We start from the raw sequence: 23,407 nt of genomic DNA, 5'->3' as shown, positions 1-23,407 counted from the left end.
CCTCATCAGTCAGAGCAAAGTCATCAGCTACCACCATCAGTGACTGGGATCCATGCGGGGATTTATCTCACTGCTGCTCAGGGCAGGCGCCCTTCGATCACAATCTCTCTGACGAATTGAGGTGCCATATACTTTCTAGCAAACTAATGATCACATATCGGGTGGTGCAATAACAATTATCCTTACTTAATTCACTTGTCTATCCTGATTCAACTAAGATTAGTGCAGTAGGCTGATTATCACTTCAGTCACACCCAAATGAACACGCCGAAGTTACCCTAGTTATAGCAATGGATACAAAGACAATAGATGCTTAGACAAGGTTTTGTGTGTGTGTGTGTGTGTGTGTGTGTGTGTGTGTGTGTGTGTGTGTGTGTGTGTGTGTGTGTGTGTGTGTGTGTGTGTGTGTGTGTGTGTGTGTGTGTGTGTGTGTGTGTGTGTGTGTGTGTGTGTGTGTGTGTGTGTGTGTGTTAAACCTTTGTGGCATAGATTTAACAGGGTCCAGGAAACATTCCTCAGAGAGTTTGGTCCATATTAACATAATAGTATCACGCAATTGCTGCAAATTTGTCAGCCGCACATCAATGATGTGCATTCCCCATTCCACCACATCCCAAAGGTGCTCTATTGGATTGTGATCTGGTGACTGTTGAGGCCATTTGCATACAGTGAACTCATTGTCATGTTCAAGAAACCAGTCTGACATGATCCGAGCTTTATGACATGGCGCATTATCCTGCTGGAATTAGCCATCAGAAGATGGGTACACTGTGGTCATAAAGGGATGGACCTGGTCAGCAAAAATACTCAGGTAGACTGTGGCGTTGAAACGATGCTTATTGGGGCAAGTGGCCTAAAGTGTGGCAAGAAAATATCCCCCACACCATTACACTACCACCAGTCTGAATCGTTGATACAAGGCAGAATGGCTGCATGCTTTCATATTGTTGACGCCAATTTCTGACCCTACCATCTGAATGTCCAAGCAGAAATCGAGGCTCATCAGACCAGCTACCGTTTCTTCAATCTTCTATTGTCCAATTTTGGTGAATTGCGTCAATTTGGTGAGAACTGTAGCTTCAGTTTTCTGTTCTTAGCTGACAGAAGTGGCAACTGGGGTGGTCTGCTGCCGTAAAACATCTCCCTCAAGGATGGACATGGCGTGCGTTCAGAGATGCTATTCTGCATACCTTGGTTGTGACAAGTGGTTATTTGAGTCAATGATAAATTCCTATCAACTTGAACCAGTCTGACCAAACTCCTCTGACCTATGGCAACAACAAGGAATTTTTGCCCACAGAACTGTCGCTCACTGGATATTTTCTACTTTTCGGACCATTCTCTGTAAACCCTACAGATGGTTGTGCATGAAAATCCAAGTAGATCAGCAGTTTCTGAAATACTCAGACCAAACTGTTTGGTAGCAACAGTCGTGCCACGTTCAAAGTCACTTAAATCAGCTTTCTTCCCCATTCTGATGCTCGGTTTGAACTGCAGCAGATCGTCTTGACTATGTCTACATGCCTAAATGCATTGAGTTGCTGCAATGTGATTGGCTGATTAGATATTTGTGTTAACAGGCAGTTGGACAGGTGTGCCTGATAAAGTGCGAGTGTGAGTGTATATATATATATATATATATATATATATATATATATATATATATATATATATATATATATATATATATACACGAGTCAAAAGCAGAGTGACTGACAACAGAGACGGACACAACACAGGAGAGCAAGGCAAGCCCACTCGGACCTTTTGGCAGAAAGTTTATTTATAAAAAGAACAAAGACGGACTATCAACAAAAGCGCAGTGATTCTGCGCTGCAGACGCCTCCGTCAGTCTGCCCCAGGGCAACTGTGGCTACACACGTAGCTTTCCATCACAAGTATGAATGAGGAGTGAATCAATAATGGATCCGATGTAAAGCGTCTTTGAGTGTCCAGAAAAGCGCTATATAAATCTAATCCATCATCATTATTATTATTATTATTATTATTAATAATAATAATAACACATACATATATATATATATATATATATATATATATATATATATATATATATTTGCCGATTATAGATTGAAATTTAATAAATTATGTTGAGGACTACCTGTATTTGAATAACACATAAGCTACGGGTAATTGTACTTAGTTTTGAAGATATCTTCAATAAATCAAAGTAAAAGCTGCAAAAAATCCATGTTATCAGAATTCTTAAAAATACACCGATTTATAGTTTATGAGATTCATATGAGATTCACATTACAGTCATACGAGACTCATGTCTATTAACACAGCACCTCAATTGTGGAAAAAAGAGATGGAACAACAAACCAACAGATATTTAAACCCATATTTTTTGATTGTCTGTACTTTTATTCCATAAAGAGAAATTGACTGAGAATGTAATGTAGCAGAAAGAGAAATTTATAGCCCTATAGAGTGTGCAGTAGCTGTTACTGACACAATGCAACAAAACATCATTGAGGATAAAAATAAAATGGGACAAGGTGACATTTTCATTCAAATGTAAATTATTTAGTAGATCCTTTTCCTTGTGATACAGAAGCAAGTGCTCATCCCATTCATTCACCAAATATATCCAAAACCCTTATTAGTAGGCTGTTGGTGCACCACTACTTGTAATAATCCTTTTAACTAATCCACATCAAATCTCTCACAATGCTAATCCACTAGGAACGATGGTCCACTGCAGCCATTCATCTGTAAACACATCTAACTGTGCACCAGCATGCATAATTAAATTGTAATGGTTGTTTGTTGTACTGTTGGGTTTGCCAATAGCTTAACTATTCATATGCTAAAAATGATTCCCTCCTCTTCATAATGACATGGCAGTGCTGTACATAATATATACGACAAGTTTGATGTGACAGCAGATAGAGAACATTGAAGATTACTGCATATTAAAGAAGTCTTTTCAGTTTTACATATAAATGGTCATCTATGTCAAACTTCAGTGGTGGTCTCCCAACAGAAGTGAAGGTCTCTAACATCAGCTGTCCTCCATGTACAATAAAGTTTTGGTTTCACTTCCCAGTAAGTTCAAATCTTAACTGTATGGCTATGTGGAAAAAAAACAAACCCCAGCCATATCTGGAACTCCCCACCAGTAAACACAGGGGTTGTTCTTCTGCATCTTTACTTCTTACCAAACCACTTTTTATATCTTGTCAGCCTACTGTAATTCATCTGATACATGATGTTGCTTCAATTCAATACAAGAATCTTAAGTGCTTTTAACTTTCAGGTGCCTTGGGATTCATTTTCTACAAAGGCTTATTATACTTGTTGAATATGAGTAACCACTTAATCTGGAAGTCAGAAACTGTGGTGAATCCTAAATTAAGTTAAATAAATCTGATATCAAACTGAAAATCAGTGCTAAAAATACAGTAAACATGACCAAATGATACAAACACAGAGAATGCCTGTGAAACACGAAACTAACCTAAAGCAGCCATGCTTCTTTGCTCTGTCTGACCTCTTTCCTCTGATAAGATGTCTGGACTTTTCAATGTAGTGACATAACTAGGCTTGTATCATATTATAGACCTGCAGACAGAGATATTGATAGATCCTGCAAACCAGTTTATGGTTATATAACCTGTGCAGTGCAGTATTCATCAGAAGCAGCATGAAGCAGGTGGCACGCACATGTTATTGTAGGAGCTTTACATTGCAAAGTGGTCATGCATTCCAGCAGCAGCCCTTTGCATCACTAATGAATAAATGTAGAGACTGTCAATGAGCCTTTTTTCAAGGTACAGAAATTCCCTTGCTGAAAATATTCCCCTTATTTGGTGCCTGAAGAGGTAATCTCGCAGGGTGTTGGGGATGACAGGACATCAGCTCAATCACAGTATTCAGTTCGTCTCAACTACAGTAAGCGCACATGGGATTCAGCAACAAGACGTGATATGATTGATGTGAGCATGAGCTGAAACCATTCGCTCTCCTTTGCTGGCAGCCCTCTTGTTCTTTGAGATCATGCTGATCTAACCAGGTTGTAACCGAGAAACCTGTTTAGATGGGTATGTATTTGAACTGAAAATCTATTATAGCATATGTAGACGTTTGTCATACAATGCCAATAGCAATACTGTGATATAATGGGTGAGCACTTCATATATCCTTTACCTCAGGCAAACTTCTGACTTTGCAATGGATTACCCATGAGAGCAGTAAGACCTCAATTTGTTGTAAAATTTTCACCTCATTCGCAATTAATGTTGTCATGTTCATATCACCAAAAAGGGACGTAATCTTTTTGTGTTTTCCTGCATACAATTTTTTTTTTTTTAATATCAACCCACAAATCCTTTCCTGCCAATCTTCTCATAACAAATATTTTCATTAGTGATCTACCAGTGTCTGCTATTAGGTACTGGTATCAGTCGACAAAAATACATATCCATGCATGATGCACTCTTTTGTATCTCACACACAGACAAAAGGAATGATCTCAAAGGCTGCGGGAAAGCTGACATTTCTCATCTTTGTATTAATTCACCAGATATAACCTTGACTTTTTATGACATATAGAGCTGAACAAACCTGTGAAGAGCTAAACTGTTAGGTCATTATCAGATCAGCAATCTTTGCTCTTGTCAGATCATCCACTCCACATTTCAAGATTTATTCCATAACATGTCTGGAAGTCCCAAAAGACAAACCCAGATGAATAAATCAGGTTTCATAAGTTGTTCCTTCTAAAATATTCTTCTTTGACATTTTTAGAATTAACACTTGTGCAAATGTGTGAAGCGGCTTCTCGCTTCAAGGCAGACCTGAGGTGTAAAATCCAAAATTTCATTTTAAAATGATGAAATAATGGTGAAATAGAAGTTAAACAAAAAATAAAGAAACATAACAACAAAGTAAGAAACATAGAAACATACTAATAAAGGAATGTAAAGCACATCAAAAGTCATAAACACAATCAAAAACATGAACAAAATAGATATAAGAAAGAATATAAGGAATTCTTTGTGCACACATTATGTCCTAGCAGGCCACCTACATACAGTATACAGTATATGACATGTTGATTTCCATTCCTGAAACATGGATTCTAATTGAGTACATGTTTTTTATTCATATCCCCCTCAATGTATCAAACAGACAATGCAACATGACAAAATTCATTGGGTCAACCACTGGATTTATCTAACTAACACACAAACGTTTTCTTTCTCTCAATCCTGTTTTCACTACAGCTGGATTTCATTTCTCTTTTTTGTATTATGTTTTATTGATCTGTGTCCTACAATGTTGTGTTTTAACGATGAAGAGCCGCAAGCTCCTCAGAATCTCATCTCCTTGCTTTCTTTTTATCTATTTCTGTCAATGGGTGGGTCAGTGGAAAAACAAGACAAGTGAGGAATTGAGACTGAGGCCTGAAAAGGCATGATGTACTGACAGAATGTTTGTGTGTCCATGTGTGAGAGATACAGAGACATTGTCTTATACCACATGACAGGAGTGGGTTGCATCATTTTTAATTTAGATATCTTTCTTCTTCAAGCACACACATCTTAGTCACTCTGAAATAGGAGTGCCAAGATAAGACCCTTGGATGCTGTAGGCTCAGTTGGTACAATATCGCAATGCATTCAGCCAGGACAGGAAAGCGTGATATGATGAAGGGGTATATTTTTTTTAAAGGTTGAGGTGCAGCTCATGATTCATCAGATGGAAGCGCAGATGATGCTAGCACTGGTTTGTTTGCAGTCACTTTCTAAATGAAGAACAATTGAAAACCTTTTTGAGCATGTTTTACAAAGAAGTGAGAAGAAAGACAGATATACTGTACATTAACAACCACTAACAAGAGTATTTAAATACACTGATGAAAAGGCAGGACAGTTCAATGGCTGGGAAAATTGAAACGATGCTGCCACACGTGGATGGAAACTAACACACTCAGCAGAATTGGGCTGGGGAAAGAAGTGAGTGGCACTAAGGAAGAGGCGCAGGCCCATTTTAATGAAGTTATGGCAGGCATTATGTTGTCAAGGGCCCTCTGCCTCTTCTTCAGTGTGTGGGAGTGCATCACAATGCATTTCTGAAGAGAGAAGCTGTGTTTATTTGCTTGATTGAAAATGGTGAGGAAAAATAGTTATTTTTTTTCCTTCCTGTTTAGACGGATATTATTTCTTTTTCTAATAAAGTGATGGATGCAAACACACTGGAATTTCACTAGAGCTCAGATTCACTGCTTACCACATTTTGCAGGACATGATATGTTTGTGGTGTTTCGTATTTAAAAATAATAGAAAATGTAGAAGAATAGACCTATGACAAAGATGTTAAGTGACCGACTTGAAAAAAGGGAGAATCTTAAACATTAAACATTTTGTTTCTTTTTAAATCAATAACTGAGATAGTAACCAATCATTCCACCAATTTTTAAGCTTTCCGTGCTTTAAATAAACTGCGATGGGACTTCCTGATCGGTTGACTTTGATTAGATCTGCTATAAGCTGTCAATCAAATTCTGCAACAGAGCAAAAGAACCAGATTGATATAACTTAACGCCAAGTTTGAATTTGGTTTAAATCAAATGTTAAAATGTTCTGTGTGTGAAACAAAGCAGAAAACTCCAAGGATTTATTGCAGATCCAATAAAACAGATCTACTAAGAATAACAGAAACACATTGATCACAATATTTGTCCTTGTCCTGACACATCATGTGTTATTATGTCTTGGATACAGCGACGCAGACTTTACTGATCTGATGCTGAGGGCAAAGCCAGCATATCTCTCTTCAATCAAAAGCACGGAGCTCAAAAATCTGTGAATGTTAAAACCCTAAAAAATGAGTAAACTACACTCCGACACACAGCCCTCTCATGTAGATGAGTCATGGATGAAAGTCACAAGTCTTCATTTTTTATCGAGCAATAAAAACAATGCAGCATGACATCTTTGAGTTCATTTCTGTTGGCTGGTCCTGCAGTGAGACTAATGCTAATAAGTGAAACTTATAATAATTAAAATACAGACAGAACAGTTTTTTTTAAGTGAAAATGTAAAAAGAGAGATTTGATGCAAAGACTGAAACATACTGACCACTTTATCCTTCCTTTTAATATTATGTCACAGAAAATAAAGAACCTCTTTTGAAATAGGATAATTCTACTTTGTTTTGCTTCTGTTCTGGTAATTTAGATGATTGAGACAAATGTTCATATAACTAAATAATAAGCAAAAATAGTATTTTGCAATTGTTCAATACGTTGACTTAATTATTTGCTGGTCTTACGAAACACTTCCTAAAAAGGTGTTAAAAAGTGTTACAAAAACATTTTCTTGTTCTTGTTGTTGTTGTTCTGTATAATTATTAAACTACATACGCAGTACACTACTGCCTATTCAGTTGTAGGTGCTGCTAAAAATGCTTAGAAATTTCTCAATACGATAATTTCTATGTGACACCACAGAAGACAAATTAACACAGAGTATAAGGTGCAGTATAAAAGCAGTCATTAAGCATAGTGTTGCCTATGTTCTGCTGATATCAGCATCACCATAAGTACACAGCAGAAATTAAATGCAACAATACAGCAAAGTGCAATACCTCATTTGCAAGAGTTTCACTTTTTTGGATGATGGTAAAAAAAAAATGCAAATCATTATAAAGTAAGGATCATGGTGCTACACAAAAACCCAGGCCAACAAATCAAATTCCAACGATGTAGGGAAACATTCCAGCTTGGTAGCAATCACATCATCATTTTTAGAGGTTTGAGTGAAAATTAAATTAAAAAATTGCCATTTTCAGCAAATGTGCCACTCACAAACACAGCATGTATCATAACAACCTTTCTTTGCCTATTGTTGAGCTGTAATAACAGAAACATATCGTGTTTTCAGGCACAATGTGTCACAGGGAGCTGGATTGGGACCCAAATGCAGGACACCCGTGAAGAGGTTTGAATCGATAGATCCACACTTCAACTAATGGTCATGCAGGAACAGGAACAGTTAACATGTTATAACATGCATGAACATGTTCGTATGTATAAAATACTGGGAAAATATCAATAGTGGTATGTCCGCTGAAATAAGAGTGGGGTAGCAGTTTCTCTCTGGTTAGCCATCATAACATTACATTTAAATTGATTCAGGCAACTACAAAAGAGCATAAACACTGCCCACTGCCCACTATTAACCTCCCACTGAGCTACATATTTGTATCATGACAGGAGACCAAAAGGAAAAATACAGAACTGAGGTCAATCTGACGAGAATTCAAACATGTGGACACGCAAACATGTCTGAGCACATGGCATCGATGAGAAGAAAATTGCTTATTAAAAACTGAAAGTGTGCTAACAGGCACTGAACAAATTAAGGAATGTGTTAAATGTTGGCTAAGCACAGCACAACAGTTTGGATACGAGGCCAGTGCCCATCAAGTTTCAAGTTTATTTATTCTTATATAGCCCAGATTCACAAGCAATGTCTCAAAGGGCTTTACTATCTGCACATATCCCTCGGACCTTTGTCCACTGCGAGCAGTACGACCCTCACATTGGATAAGGAACAACTCCCCCCAAAACCCTTTTAACAGGGGAAAAATGGATGGGAGAAACCTCAGGAAGACTGCAGAGGAGGGACCCCATCAAACAGTTAGCAGGTAACAGAAGAAATAGGCTTTCCAAAGTAAAAAGAAATAATCTAATGAATAAAAAATAATCTAATGAGGCAATGAAAACAGACTTAATTTGTTGACAGATTTCAATGTAAACCAAACTAATCATTGATTTAAAAATCTATTTTTCCTCCTCTTTCTTGGAAATGCTCAGTTCATGTTTCATGATTACCAGCTGATTCGCCTTTCCCATTCGCCACATACACGCATACACACACACACAAACACACTTCCACTTCTTGTCCTTTCGGCTTTTCCCTTCAGAGGTCGCCACAGCGAATCACCTGCCTCCATCTAACCCAGTCTTCTGCATCCTCTTCTCTCACACCAACTACCTTCATGTCCTCTTTCACTACATCCATAAACCTCATCTTTGGTCTTCCTCTAGGCCTCCTGCCTGGCAGTCCAAAGTTCAGCATCCTTCTACCAATATATGCACTATCTCTCCTCTGGACATGTCCAAACCATCTCAGTCTGGCCTCTCTGACTTTATCTCCAAAACCTCTAACATGTGCTGTCCCTCTGATGTACTCATTCCTGATCCTATCCTTCCTGGTCACTCCCAAAGAGAACCTCAGCATCTTCATCTCTGCTACCTCCAGCTCTGTCTCCTGTCTTTTCCTCAGTGAACCTGTCTCTAGACCAAACAACATCGCTGGTCTCACCACAGTTTTGTACACCTTTCCTTTCATTTTAGCTGAAACTCTTCTATCACACATCACACCTGACACTTTCCTCCACCCGTTCCATCCTGCCTGTCCACGCTTCTTCACCTCACACATACACATTACTAGGGTACAAACTGGATTCTATCCACTCACACAGGCAGCACCTGTCAGCTGGAGATCTGGGAAAGCCAAGGACTGTTTGTTTGTCACTGCCTCTATCTATCTCATCCAGTGAGTGTTTATGTAAGGAGAGAGAGAGAGAGAGAGAGAGAGAGAGAGAGAGAGAGAGAGAGAGAGAGAGTGTGTGTGTGTGTGTGTGTGTGTGTGTGTGAGAGAGAGAGAGAGAGAGAGAGAGAGAGCGAGAGAGAGAGCAAGACAGTGTGCATATACCTCTGTCCAGTCTGCCAGTCTGTCCATTTCCCCCTAGCATCCGCTGATCTCTCTCTTCCCTTCTTCCTTTACTTCATATCATCTCCCTATCTGTCTCATTTTACACCGAACATCATACCACCATCCACCAGACTTCTCTCTTTTTCTCTTTTTCCCCCACCTGTGACTGAAACACAGTCTCTCCATCTTTCTTCATCTTCCTGTTCATTACAGGTGTGAGACAGACACTCCATCACAGACAACAGGGAGAGATAAGCAACAAGAATACACCTGTGCCTGTTTTGAATGGCAAATCCAGAGTCAGTGACAGCTAATTCCAAACAAATAATGGAACCAGCAAACCCCAGATTTAGACAAATCCACCTGACAGCTTTATCTGCTCTCCCTGTTTCAAAGCATGTTACAAACTTCACTATCAGTTAACGGTTGAAATGCCACAATGGTTCTCCCGAGGGTTTAGGTTCACATTACTTATTTAGAGATGAATTGATGAAAGAAAAATAATCATCCACAAAATGATGCTGAGTATATTCTGTTATAAGAAACATCAAAACAAATGCCATTGGCATCATAACCTTAAGATTAGAGAGTAGGAATTACTCACTCCTGCCTGAGCCCTATAATCTGTGGGCACTGATGACAGAGAGGTGGACTCAGGGACAACGTGTAATGTGTATTTATAATGGTGTCCATGATGTAATTATCGATTTAGTTAGTGTGACTCAGTCACCTTCTGTTTTGTTGAATAATATGATCTGCACATTTGCAGGTGTGTGTGTGTGTGTGCGTGTGTGTGTGTGTGTGTGTGTGTGTGTGTGTGTGTGTGTGTGTGTGTGTGTGTGTGTGTGTGTGTCTGTGTGTGTGTGTCTGTGTGCATTCATAGTAAGCTGATTAATATAATTTATGAGTAAACAAAATAGCATGGTGCACATTTTACTAGAAAGTGACTAGAAATAGAGTCATGCCATCCTTCAAATATTTTTCACACTGACAAAAAGTATCACAAATTATCAGCAATTTCACTTAAATTAAAGTTTTCTAAACTCAACGCTCACAAGAGACATTCTCCTAGCTATGACGCGCACCTGAGCTGCTGTGTGTATTTCTATGGATGTGTCTGACTCCATGAATCTCTGCTAATAGCTCCACCGCGAGTTTATAAGCTTGAAATACCACAGTGTTAAATCATTGCCAATAAATCCATTTTGTGTTGCAGGCTGACCCGGAAAAACAAAATTATGGCTAGACTCGCTCTCTCGCTAATTGGGATAAGACTGGAGATGCATTTATTCAGAGCATATGAAATAGGACCCTCCAGCTTCGAAACACAATTAAGGTCCCAAGCTCTACTGTTTATAATACTAATTGAAGATGTCTGCCAGCTCTTTCAGAAGATCAGGAAGACTCAAAAACCTGATTGTGTGGTTCAATTCTGTCTGAAAGTGTGCACTGAACAGCTGGCACCCACTTTACCAGGATCTTTAATCGATCTCTGGTGTTATGTGAGGTACCTTCCTGCTTCAAATGCTCTACTATCATCCCAGTCAACAAAAAGCCCTCCATCACAAGATTAAATTACTACATCTGATACCCTGTTGTACATTTACGTTCATGAAATCCTTCAAGAGAATGGTGTTGAGGTACTTGAAGAACATAGCAGTTAACTGTGTTTTTCTTACTGAGCTTACAGGTCGATGGACGATGCAGTTAACAAGTGTCTGAAGTATATAACTGTATCTTGCATCACTTTGACTTCATAGGGATGTACGCAAGGATCCTGTCTGTGGAGCTTCAGCTTGGTGTTCAAGACCATTGTCCTCAGAATCCTCCACCAGAAGCTCACCTGACTCAGTGTCTGCCCCATCCTGTCAACAGATCACCAGCTTCCTGACTGATAGGCAGGAACAGATGAGGCTGGGATGCATTACATCCAACATCCAGACCGCTAATGCCAGTGTTCCCCAGGGGTTTGCCCTCTCCCCACTGTTTTTCTTTCTCTCTCTACACAAATTAATCCAGAGTCAAATTCCAGTCATGTCTGTACACACTGTTTGAAAAAGCCGCTTCTGATTCTAATGATGTGCAGATCCTCCATTTTCAGGCATACAGTATGCACAGGTTGTAACAACAAATTCAACCTGCTGCTTGCATGGTTACGCACATATAGCAAGAATATCATCAAAGAGGTTGATAAAGTACAAATATCTCATTTCAGGCTCATCCATGCAGAGCTAATTTTTTTGCGTGACATCTAAGCTATTGTGAGCTATAATAAGAATTTAGATCACAGATCAGAAGCATGATAATTTTATAAAATTTCACACAACAATGAACATATCGTTCTAACAGCATTAGAGACGAAGGATGAACCTCCTTGTACCTACTTGAATTTACTTTGAGCACAAACTAAAGGATGGGAAATATGACCAAAATATTGACTTTTCTAAGTTTGGTGACAAAACAACAGACAGCGGGTGCAACCATTTATCATCTAAACTAATTACTGACTAAAAATATGAGAAAAGAATAAGATGTAGACACTTTCCACATTTTACACAAAAAAAGATATCTCGAAATAAATGATGGTGGAAAGGCTGCCTAAGGCATAATGACTCACCGAGGCCAGGCGGGTTTTCAGGGCATGGCGGCAGTGGTTTGGGAGATGGAGTCTGACTGATCTCAGGCTGTGCACTCTGTACCAGCTGTTCGTCTGTGGCCAAGTAACTCGCTAATGTTGCATTGGGCCTGGAGAGGTTGTAATAGTAAAAGGGATGTCCATTGCCTGCTGCTCCGCTGACATTATTTCTTGAACCATTGCGCCCGCTGTTGAAGCGACTGAAGAGGTCAAAGCGCTGGGAGTAGACATCAAAGTAGAGGATCATCATGATGAGGAAGTGGAGAAGGCAGAGCAGCAGGACGCCCTTACAGATGCGCTCCAGAGTCCGACCCAACATCAGCCGGGTCATGGCCGTAGAAGATGACCGTCCCGTGACGGCCAGCCACAACAGCGCCGGCGTGGCTACACGCATACGCTCATCCAAATGTTCATAATTGCAGTCATAGGTTCTATCATACCTCTGGTAAAGCAGTTAGGTAACACCTGACTATCTGACCTCTGCAATGGTCATGGAGCCAAAAATGAAGATGAAGACGATGCTACACCTGAAATCAAACCTGACAGCTTGTTTTTAATGCATCCACAGATGTACTGCATGACCAAATAGTAAAATGTTTAATTCAGCCTCAATCCCTGGTTGAAATGAAGTTTGATTCGATATGCTCAACTTTGGACAGAAAAGAAAAGTTTGAAGGATAAATTTGGCATGATGTGAAACATAAAGCCCCAATTTCTTATTATGGTCATGGATCATATGGGAAGTCACTACTCCACAGTGACGTTTCTGTGCTTAGTCCGCCTAACATCTAAAATGTCCAGTTAGTAAGTAATGTGGTGGAAAAGATGCCATCAAACATTCAGTAGGGACGTCCTCTTGTTGTTGGTGCTGGAGTGGGTTTCTGACCTCTGACATATCTCACATAGTGTTGTTCCCGGTGCTCATAGTCTTGTGTACCTGGAGGGACATAAAAGGAAAAAGCATTATAATTACGCTAATTTATCAGATGTTTACCTGAACAAAGACTGTGTACTGTTAAATCATGCTAATGTATCAACTGCTTACTTAAACAATTGTGTGTGAAGTGCCATAAATCACAACACTACATTTTCGCTCGATGTAGTGACTTATTATATTATTCTCTGTAAGAAATCAGGCATCATCGATCTTCCTCTGGCAATTTTAGAGAATTCAGTGACCTTCTCCTTATTCAATACGGTCATTCAATTAGCTGTGAAATAAATTCAGTAGTTCACTCCGTTAAAAAAAGTGAAAGTGTTTAAATATGTGAATATGACAGTTCACTGAAAAAAAATTGACACATACAGACAAGTAAAAAGCTCTGACTGGTGCTGCTCAAGCCAATCGACATGTCAGGTCAATTTTCCAGCCAACTGGTTTAAAAAGCATTTATGATGGAATGAGATGGCCACTGGGAATACACAATGTAGTAAACATGGAAACAAAGGAGGTATTGAAGGGGCACTTAGAGCATTCCCAGAGTTTATAAAGCTTCCAATCGATGAGAAGAGAAAAGGCTGGACTGAAGGATATGATAAAACCACAACGGACAATAATAATACCACTGAATTGACTTTGGTATCAAATGTTATTTCATTTATGGGTACCAAAAAAAGATTTTATTTTGCGGCATAACAAGATTTGGTAGTAACTGAGTCATAGCTCCTTCCATTTCTTCTGTCAATCTAGTTTTGGAACATGTTTGGATTCATTTGTTGAAATGATTTATTCTAAGTTTAGATATTTGTTAATTTTTATTAACTATTAAAAAATATCTAAACAAAATGCATGCCTATTTTTTGAAGAGTAAATGCTTTAATAATTATACTTTAAAATTAGGATTAATGGATTCATTTGTTGAAGTTATTTATTCCAAGTTTAGATATTAGTTAATAAAAACACAGGCCTATTTTTTGAAAAGTATATTCTCTAAAAATTATACTTTAAAATTAAGATTAAATGTTACAAAAAATATTTCTCTGTGTTGAAAAACTGGAAATCAAAACGTTTTTCCCACTTTAACCTTTTTGCATTACGTAGGAAAAGGCAAGAAACACCATCTCAGGAAGCTGCATCTCATGCTTGATTATTTGTATTATTTTTTGCAGAAGATTAACATAATTACATTTAACAAACTTAAGCTGATACTTTGCTTTATTTAAATTATTTAGAAGCTGAATTATATAAATGTCAGACCATCCTGGTAGCCGAGGCAGATGGCTACACCGTGCAACAAAGTGACGCATATCTTTGATGAGTGAATTGATGGAATGTGTCTCTCCAGAAATGCGCCTGCTTTTTCCTGTATTCTGATTTCTATTTTTATATCTTATCTCAATGCCAACACTTTCAAGACTGAGCCTCAAGGTGTGAGGCTGAGTTTGCATGTGTGTGTGGGTGTGGGTGTGTTTTGTATGTGTGAAGGTGTGTACGGCCATTTAATGAGAAGTATTTCTGCTGACTGGGAGACCCGGAAGCTGCACACAATTCGCACCGCAGTAATTCTGCAGCTCAGGATTTATTTCCCTTGCTACTCTTCTGTGAAACCGACTGGCATGTAATGTATAAGAGGTGAATTCTTCAAACATGGTGAGGCAGTCAGACAGATAATCATTAAAGACAGAAAGGTCTCGCCCTATTTTCTGCTTCAACTACAGAGCCAAGGGGCAAGTGGGTTGCCCTCAGTGTCCAACAGGTGTTAAACCACGTGAGAGTGTGATGTCGCAAATCAGCAGTGGAAAAGAGGTGAAGAAAAAAATCAGCAAACAGCAGCAAAAATCTATTTAGCACAGGACGACAAACTACAACCACAGAAACCAGGAAAACACTCATGTCTTCAGGGAAGTGAAAAGAGTCCGCCGACTCGTCGGCCGCTTTATTTGATGGATTTATGTGACAGAATCAATTATTTTTCAAGTACTATCGTAGATTTTATTACCTTTGCTACCTATGGTGGTAATGTTTTTTGCTGACTTTGATTCATTTGTTTGTCTGTTGGTAACTGAATAGCGAAAATTTTGATTAATTTATAAACCAAGAAACAACTGACTCAATTGCGGTGGCGATCTGGATCATCATCTGAATCCAGGATTCTTTAAAATGGTATTTATTTTTTTACCCTTACAGGGGCAGGTGCAGTATTTCTGCTTCTAGATTTAGGGATATTTCTAACAAAGCTTGGATGAATATGATATGATTATATTCTCATAAGAACTTTCACACATAAGAGGCTGATATGGATGTATATCTGGTGTGTAGAGCTAAAGGAAATTTCAATACTGTGAGATAACAAACGTTAATGCTACAGACTTGCTAATAAAATTCAACTGTAGCTGCTGAACTCGATGGACCTTCAAAAGTGACTGATCTAGATTGTGACAAAAACCACCATTAATATGAATGCCTTCTAAACAACTATTAGTACCAATATAATTATAAATACTCATGGAAAGGCTTCATGCTCAAAGAGTCACATTTCAAACTGTCGAACTGTCATTGGATGAAGCAGTGACATCATTGGGAACTTGAAGATTCCTGGCGTGTTGGTGCCCTCTACGGTCTCCTTTATTTATTTGTTTGTTTGTTTGTTTGTTTGTTTGTTTGCTTCTTCATTTGATTGTTTGTTTATCTTGAAAAGATCAGAGGATCAAAACAAATGACTATAAACAGTGACAAAAGATTTGCTCTTCAGCCCTTGTCTCCTCTAGTTTTTCCCGTGTCGGGTCATCTAACAGAGATTGTACACAGGATGGTGCCGAGTGTTCACTTTTGATGTGATATGTAAATGTTGGGCAGCAACAAAAGAGTAAGGAACGAGTCTGCAAGACCTTTGAAGCTTGTAATTCAAGGAAAAATGGAGACAAAGATCAAGGATAGAGAAAAACAGAGAGATGCAGCGCTTTTCTGTAACAGGTTTATTCAAGGATCTCTGAAACTCTTTTTTTTTTACAGCAGCCTTAAATTTCATATTAGTCTCTGATGATAAAATGTCTGCCAAGTAACTACAGAGAAATGGAAGTAAGTGAGATGGAATGCAACCATGCTTGCCCCATTTCCTTTAAGATTCAAGGCTGCTTTAAAGTGAGTGGGCCAAAGACCAACAGGGGTCTTCAATAAAGCTAGACGATGCTCAGTAAGTCAATCCTCCTACCGTGCTGATGTCTGTTTGTATGCTTACAAACACAGGTTTGTGCTTTTTTGTCAATCAAAATCAGTTTAAATTATCCGGTAAGCTTTTTCAGTGAATATGTTTTGGTTTAACTACAATAAAGAAAATGTTTTCTCTTCCTGGCTTCTTTATTGAAGAAATAAAATGACTAATACACTCAAGGAAACAAAAATACAGAAGGACAAACATAAATACACCAGTACTCTTCATCTGCATTGTAAATAAATAAATTCCTTTCACTCAAGGTATGATATATAATATCCTCAAACTAAATAAAGCACCACTTTAGGTTTTATTAAGCATAACAATTACTTATACTGTACTGTAATAGAAACATAAACTTCGTAGCTCAAAAACAAAATCATATCTCAAATTACGTCTTCAAATATTCAGTGGGGGAAATTCATGCTACTCTATCAATGACACATTAGCTTACAGATTAATGTGCATCAAGTACCTACACTGGTACATCTGAAAATGGTGACACTTCTGTAGGAGAAGAGGGAACGGATCTCTCAAGCTGACGTTGTCAAAACAAGAAGCATAAGTTTACACCCAGTAATTTCAATTATTTAAACCCGAATTAAAAGTAATTATAAGTTCAGGTCACTAAGATGTGAGGTTATGCCAGTCTAGAAGGTCATGTTATCCATTTTCCCATCACCTCTGAAAGCTGAGTATACTTGCTGCTCTGATGATTCTTCTGTTGTGTCAAAATATATCAAAAGCTGCACAATGGTCCTGTTTCACCATCCACTAGGGGAGTGTGGTTTCGTCTCATTTGGTTCTGCTGGTTTGGTTTTGGCAGGGTAATCTTACACTACAATTTTTTTGAGAACAATGACTTAAGCACTATTTGGTCTGTCCTCAGGGTGGTGGATCCTCGGCAATTGGTGACCTCTGTGTGCTTCATCGGCTGGTGGTGACTCGCTCTACTGGATGGATCAGCATGCCTTTGTCATACATTTATTATTGTTATTGTTATTGTCATTGTTATTATTTTTGTCTTGTTAATCTGTACATGCCATATCCCTCCTCTGCAGTCTTCCTGAGGTTTCTCCCATCCATTTTTTCCCCTGTTAAAAGGGTTTTGGGGGGAGTTGTTCCTTATCCAATGTGAGGGTCGTACTGCTCGCAGTGCACAAAGGTCCGAGGGATATCGTCCATGTGCAGATTGTAAAGCCCTTTGAGACATTATTTGTGAATCTGGGCTATATAAGAATGAATAAAGTTGAAACTTGAAAAGTATTTTTATTCTATTTCTAATTGCTCAAATGTAGTTGCTATAGCTATGCTAAGTGCTCTCTGAATTTTGAAATGCAGACTATGTCCACCTTTATTTTTGTCCATGTCTCTTTTGATAATGATGTTTTAAAATTAATGTTTCCAGTTATGACAACCGCCAAATGGTTTTATACGTATGTTAGTAGCCTGTGTCAGCAGGCATAGCAGCATAGAAATTACTCAAGCTGTGTTGTGTAACAATATACAGTATAAAGCAATCAAGGACACAAAGCACAAGGGCCTGTTTGTTAATTTCATGAAAACCACGGGTCTGTCTCAGTGTTGCTGTACAGTATCTATGTAATATTTATATAGTTTTCAGAGTTTCCTCCTAATAAGTTTGAGGAAGAGTATCTACACTGTGTCCAATGTCCATTGAATTAATTGGATTATTTGTTCTGATTTCTCCTCAATATTTCAAGAATTCTAAAAAAGTGACCTGTGTGATACTAAAAAGAAATAAAATGTAAAAAAGAAATAATGTGAACTTAATTCTTCTCTAAATTCTCTAAATACTAGAAATACCATTTTTTACTTTGGATATTGATTTGGCATGTTTTCGAATAAAAGCTATGTATTTCATTAAAGTATCCCAAACAGCCAGAATTTAAGATGTTGACTTAAAATTGAAGATTGTAACAGAATCTTTCAAATGTAAGTTTTCAAAGACAGAAAAAGTAGCGCACGAAAACATAACATACAGTCTGCGGTGGAATGAATCAACAGATGTATATCTAAGTGACAAGAATTTGCATCCCCGCACCAGAGTACTGATGAATCCTCAGGCACTTCTGGATGTTTGTTTTTTTTCTACATGCACTGTCATTTGAAACGTCGAACACCATTTTGGTGGCTTGCTGCCATTAGCTGTGACAGGAGGCATAGTAATTCTACATTAACAAAAGCTTCCTCTTTGTTTTTGTCACCAGAAAACCAGCAGCTGCTTGAAAAAGCACCATTCAAAGAAGTGATGCATTGCAGGCACTGGGGCACAGCAGAGAGCACCGGGGCAGCAGATAAGCTGTGATACACAAATTCTGCCACTATCTACATTCATACAACTTGCCCTGAGTAAATGTAATTTAAGATGAATTGTCTCGAAAGGTCAGATGCCAGAGAACTGAGCTTTCACACTTATATAAGGGGTTTAAGTTGGGCAACACACAACAAATTGCAAAATAAGAAAAAGAAATAACATAACCTTTTGAAAATTACAAACATAATGCTCAAAACACCACTGACATTTCAAATTTCCTAATAAGACAAACAATAGTATCTAATGGTTTGCTCGTTAATTCACTTTGAAGCCTTAGTTTGATTTTCAGTACTGGTCCTCCACAGACATAACTTTAACAACACACACTATAGTTGCAGCTCTGGATTTGCTAGATAATAAATTCAGCCACAGACTCTGCACCGGAACACGCATGGCAGATTTACTAAACGGATCTCACAAAAAGTGAATGATTCAGTGACTGTGTGTGTGTGTGTGTGTGTGTGTGTGTGTGTGTGTGTGTGTGTGTGTGTGTGTGTGTGTGTGTGTGTGTGTGTGTGTGTGTGTGTGTGTGTGTGTGTGTGTGTGTGTGTGTGTGTGTGTGTGTGTGTGTGTGTATTATATGGATACTATACACCAGTTATCTCTGGTCTTGTCACGTAAACGTGATAAATGCTTAACTAACTACTTAATTCACACCCTTTACAAACACACATCAAAAAGTACATGAGATGAAGTGCCAACTACATTGCTCATAATGTCTATAACATCTGTATGTTAAAATTTTAATGAGTTGACAGACGGGCCACCAGACTGGTAATTTGTGAGGGTACATAATTCATTGAGTCTAGGGTGACCATGTGCTGGAAGGAGAAATGGTTTGACTGAACTCAGAGGTTTCAATGAGAAGGGACAGCTCAAAACACACACACACACACACACACACACACACACACACACACACACACACACACACACACACTCAAAAAGATCTCTTACGCTGAGATTTTGAGTAACAGTGATGTCTGTTACACAGAGATGAATCATCCATCACATTAATGGAATAAAAAAAATACTGAAAACAGTACAAAAGCAGGAGAGTATGATGGATTAGGACTGCAATGTTTTTGGTTACTTTTTTTTTTTAGCTAATTGAGCATTTGGTAATATGAAAATAATGAAGAAAAAAAAGAAGAAAGGACACAAGATAGCAAAAAAAAAAAAAGCCTTCACATCATAACACAAATTTACAAATTTATTCAAAATAATTTGATTAATTGACCCAAAGATAGATTCAAGTTTATTTTAGGTAACAGTTTTATCTGCTTAAAAAACAGCTAGCAAGAATAGTGTTGATATACTTTCTGCACTCCTCGTTTCAACTCTGGCCATGCAGTTTAGTAGGTTTTTTTAAGTACTCTTAAGTGTGAAAACATTTGTGGCAGCATTTGTTTGGTTCACTTAGCCCTAGAGAGGGAAAGAGAGTCGGGGTGAGTCAGGGAATGGTGTGAGGGAGAGATAAATATTTCAGAACATTTTATGTTTAACTGCTCACAGTTCCATGATGCTGCATCTATAACCGTGTTATGTAGCCAGAGGAACAACAGCAGACAGCCTGGTCAATCAAGTGCAACATCCTGGAATCAGAATGGATATATCCATAGCCATCCTCTAATTGGGGCACCATCCAAAAGGATGACATCGTCTGCAGAACGTGAAAGTAGAATAGAAAAAGGTCAACTGCTGTTATCATCCGAGAAATGTATGGCTCTTATACGTCTTCATTTATTTTTTCCTGTGGTTAATGATTAAAGGATAATAAAGGATTAAAAAAAAAAGCTATTTGCACCACAGAGGTGTGTGTTTAAATCACTGAAGCATTCAGTGGGTGAATGCATCTACTAAGTTAGAAAATGCAAACACTGTACGTATATGTTTCAGCTTCTTTTACTTTTAGGAGAAGGTAATCCATCTAATCCAGGCCATCTTTATGAAGCACATGGCAGAAGGTGAAAGACAACAGGCAGAGGAAAGCATAGAGCATTGAGATGACTGGAAACTGAAAACATCAACCTGCAACTGCACTGAAGATGCACCAAAGATGTGCTGCCCTGAAGTACTCAAACCACATAAACACAAACACATACATGCACACACACACATACCTACACACACACATACAGTATATACACTGTACATATCCTCCAGTCTCAGGATTCATGCGTCTACAGCAGATGTTTTCAGCAAAGCCATCAGGATACAAACCCTGTTTCGTGGCTTCATATTGCCTTCCTTTCATTACTAACTGTTAAAATAGGCCGTCTTACAGCTTTGATTGTGACCTCCGACAACTTGTATTATCTCTATTCAGTCATTAGATTCATTCATTATGACTCTTTATTTGTAAAAGGTGTAATGTGTGATGAGCCAACAGGGAACTCCATTGATTGGGACCATTTGGTGGTATGGTATTTCAGAAAATGATTTTGCCTCAAAATACGACCACGTCTACTGTGGCTGCTCGTAGAGAATTTCAGAAAACTCATAAATCATGCTTTTACAAGTAAATAATTTTATATTTCATAATATCACTCGTTTGTTTTAATAGCATCATTATATGCCAGTCTGAATTACTATCATTTTGATTGTCTTTCTAAGTATAAACAGTACGAATGGATTATTTCTTCTAAAGCAGACAGAAACAAAGTACAGAATGTTAAAAAAAAGACTGAGAAGATACTGACTGGGTGTTCCAGTGATATTGTTAGCACATGATTTAATACTAGGTGGCCTAAGAGCCAAATCCCAATTGTTATCTGGACCAGGAAGCCATATAAAGTTGCAAGTTATAAGCCAAACCTTTCAATATGTTCTAAACCTCCATCTGTGGTCAGGAGTTCTAGGATGTGACCAAAAGTGTATGATTGTGGATACGACTGGCCTAAATGGGTTTCCTTCACAGGGTTCACATTCAAGCCCCATCTCCTTTGCGTCGTAGAAATTAGTTTAGACGGTTTTGGGAGCAGCAGTTCCTATCTCCCCAGAGGAAGTTGGACCTCCAACAGGAATGAACACATTTTCTAGCACCATGGGAATTTCCTCTAATGTTAAGTTCCTACGTGAACTGACTGGAAACCACTGTGATTGTTTTTATGGGTTTTTTGGCTATAGAGAGCAACTCCTTTTCATTCAGACTGCCTTTCTGTTAAAAAATGTCACCACATTTGGAAGCTAAACAGCATAGACATTTGGGAAGATACAGGATATCGACGAATGGGACTTCTGCAAGCAATCTGGAATTGTGAAAGCAATTTGGTTCTTCCTATTGAATTTACTGTAGGAATTATGACATAATATACATGAATGCACATGTGACTGTGACTGTGTGAAAACTGTATGATCCAAACTAGAGAGGAAGAGCTTTTGCACCTCTGTCCACCATATTGGTCCAGTATGGGCTTTGTGTTTTTGCCTGTCAGGATACATTTAGAATTAATTTAGAAAAAAAAAAAAGATACACTTGATAAAAGATGATTAGCACCAAAAAGTTGCAGCAAAACTTTCCTTTGGTAAAAAAAAAAAAAAAAAAAGCACAAGCGCGTGTTTGTCATTGTTTCACTTCTCAGAGCTCAGTAGTGGAGAAGGGCTGACATATCGAACCTCTTCTAGTTGAGGACCCCTAATTTGACTGAATAAAGACCACAGCCAGGGCAACTATCTCCTCTGTCTCTCCTTCACTCCCTCCATCTCTGAAGCCTCAGGCCCATCAAGTTTTAACCAACAACCCAGCCGTCATGATTTTATCAAAAATGGATCAGCTGCACTTGGTAATGCAGGACCTAGATGCTCTCTCTCATGGCTCAAGCCTATCTTATTACAGGAGCTCATCTACTACAAACCAAGCAGCTCCCAGTGGGACAAACAGCGGTTATCACTGGTTTGACACCACCAGCCTCAGCAGCATGTGCCTCATGTATTTGGAAGATGAATAAAAAATTCTCATCCACTCTGCACAAAAAATGGAGCATGTCTTTACAGACTACTTAAGTTACTTGTATGTATAAATTTTGAAATCCATTGAGAAATATTGTGGTGCATCTCAAGTATCATTAGCATTTTTTCAACACTACAAAGAGCTACAAGCTAGTCAGGTCTGCATCGTTCAAAACACAAATGGAAGAGTGATATCAGTGAAGGGGGGAGGGTGAGACAGGATGAACACATGTGACAGAGACCCACCATACAAGGATCTGGGTCACATCCCTAAGAAACAGGGCACGATGGTAACAATGCAAACTCTGGCTTAAGAAAATGTCTTTTTTTTTTAACCTGCACGATTATCTGATTCTGCTTGGACCTAAAATGAATAATGCAGTCTAACATTCTACTAAGAGCGACACTCATACATGATTTAATAATCAGTCCTTTTATTATGTCAGTGCACCATTCTCCGTCTTCAAAATAAATCTAAAAAACTGCATTGTAATGGGTATATCAATTCACATGTCAAAAACAATTAGAATTGTTTGGTTAGTCTTGTGAATATTAAGTGTATAATTTGCTTTTGGTTTTT

General features: G+C 38.4%; 1 protein-coding gene across 1 annotated transcript in view; it reads right to left on the bottom strand.

The window, feature by feature from the left end:
* The window catches only part of b4galt2 (UDP-Gal:betaGlcNAc beta 1,4- galactosyltransferase, polypeptide 2), a 121,260-nt gene extending 108,542 nt beyond the window's left edge, over nt 1-12,718 (bottom strand). Inside the window, exon 1 of the mRNA XM_068341055.1 lies at nt 12,370-12,718. Within this exon, the coding sequence (XP_068197156.1) occupies nt 12,370-12,718 (349 nt within the window). The remainder of the gene's footprint in view (nt 1-12,369) is intronic.
* Between the last annotated feature and the right edge of the window lie 10,689 nt (nt 12,719-23,407).

The sequence above is a fragment of the Antennarius striatus genome, chromosome 18, assembly GCF_040054535.1.
Source record: "Antennarius striatus isolate MH-2024 chromosome 18, ASM4005453v1, whole genome shotgun sequence".
NCBI classification, from domain to species: Eukaryota; Metazoa; Chordata; class Actinopteri; order Lophiiformes; family Antennariidae; genus Antennarius; species Antennarius striatus.
The sequence above is the reverse complement of the archived record's forward strand: the minus strand, read 5'-3'. Positions and strand labels throughout refer to the sequence as shown.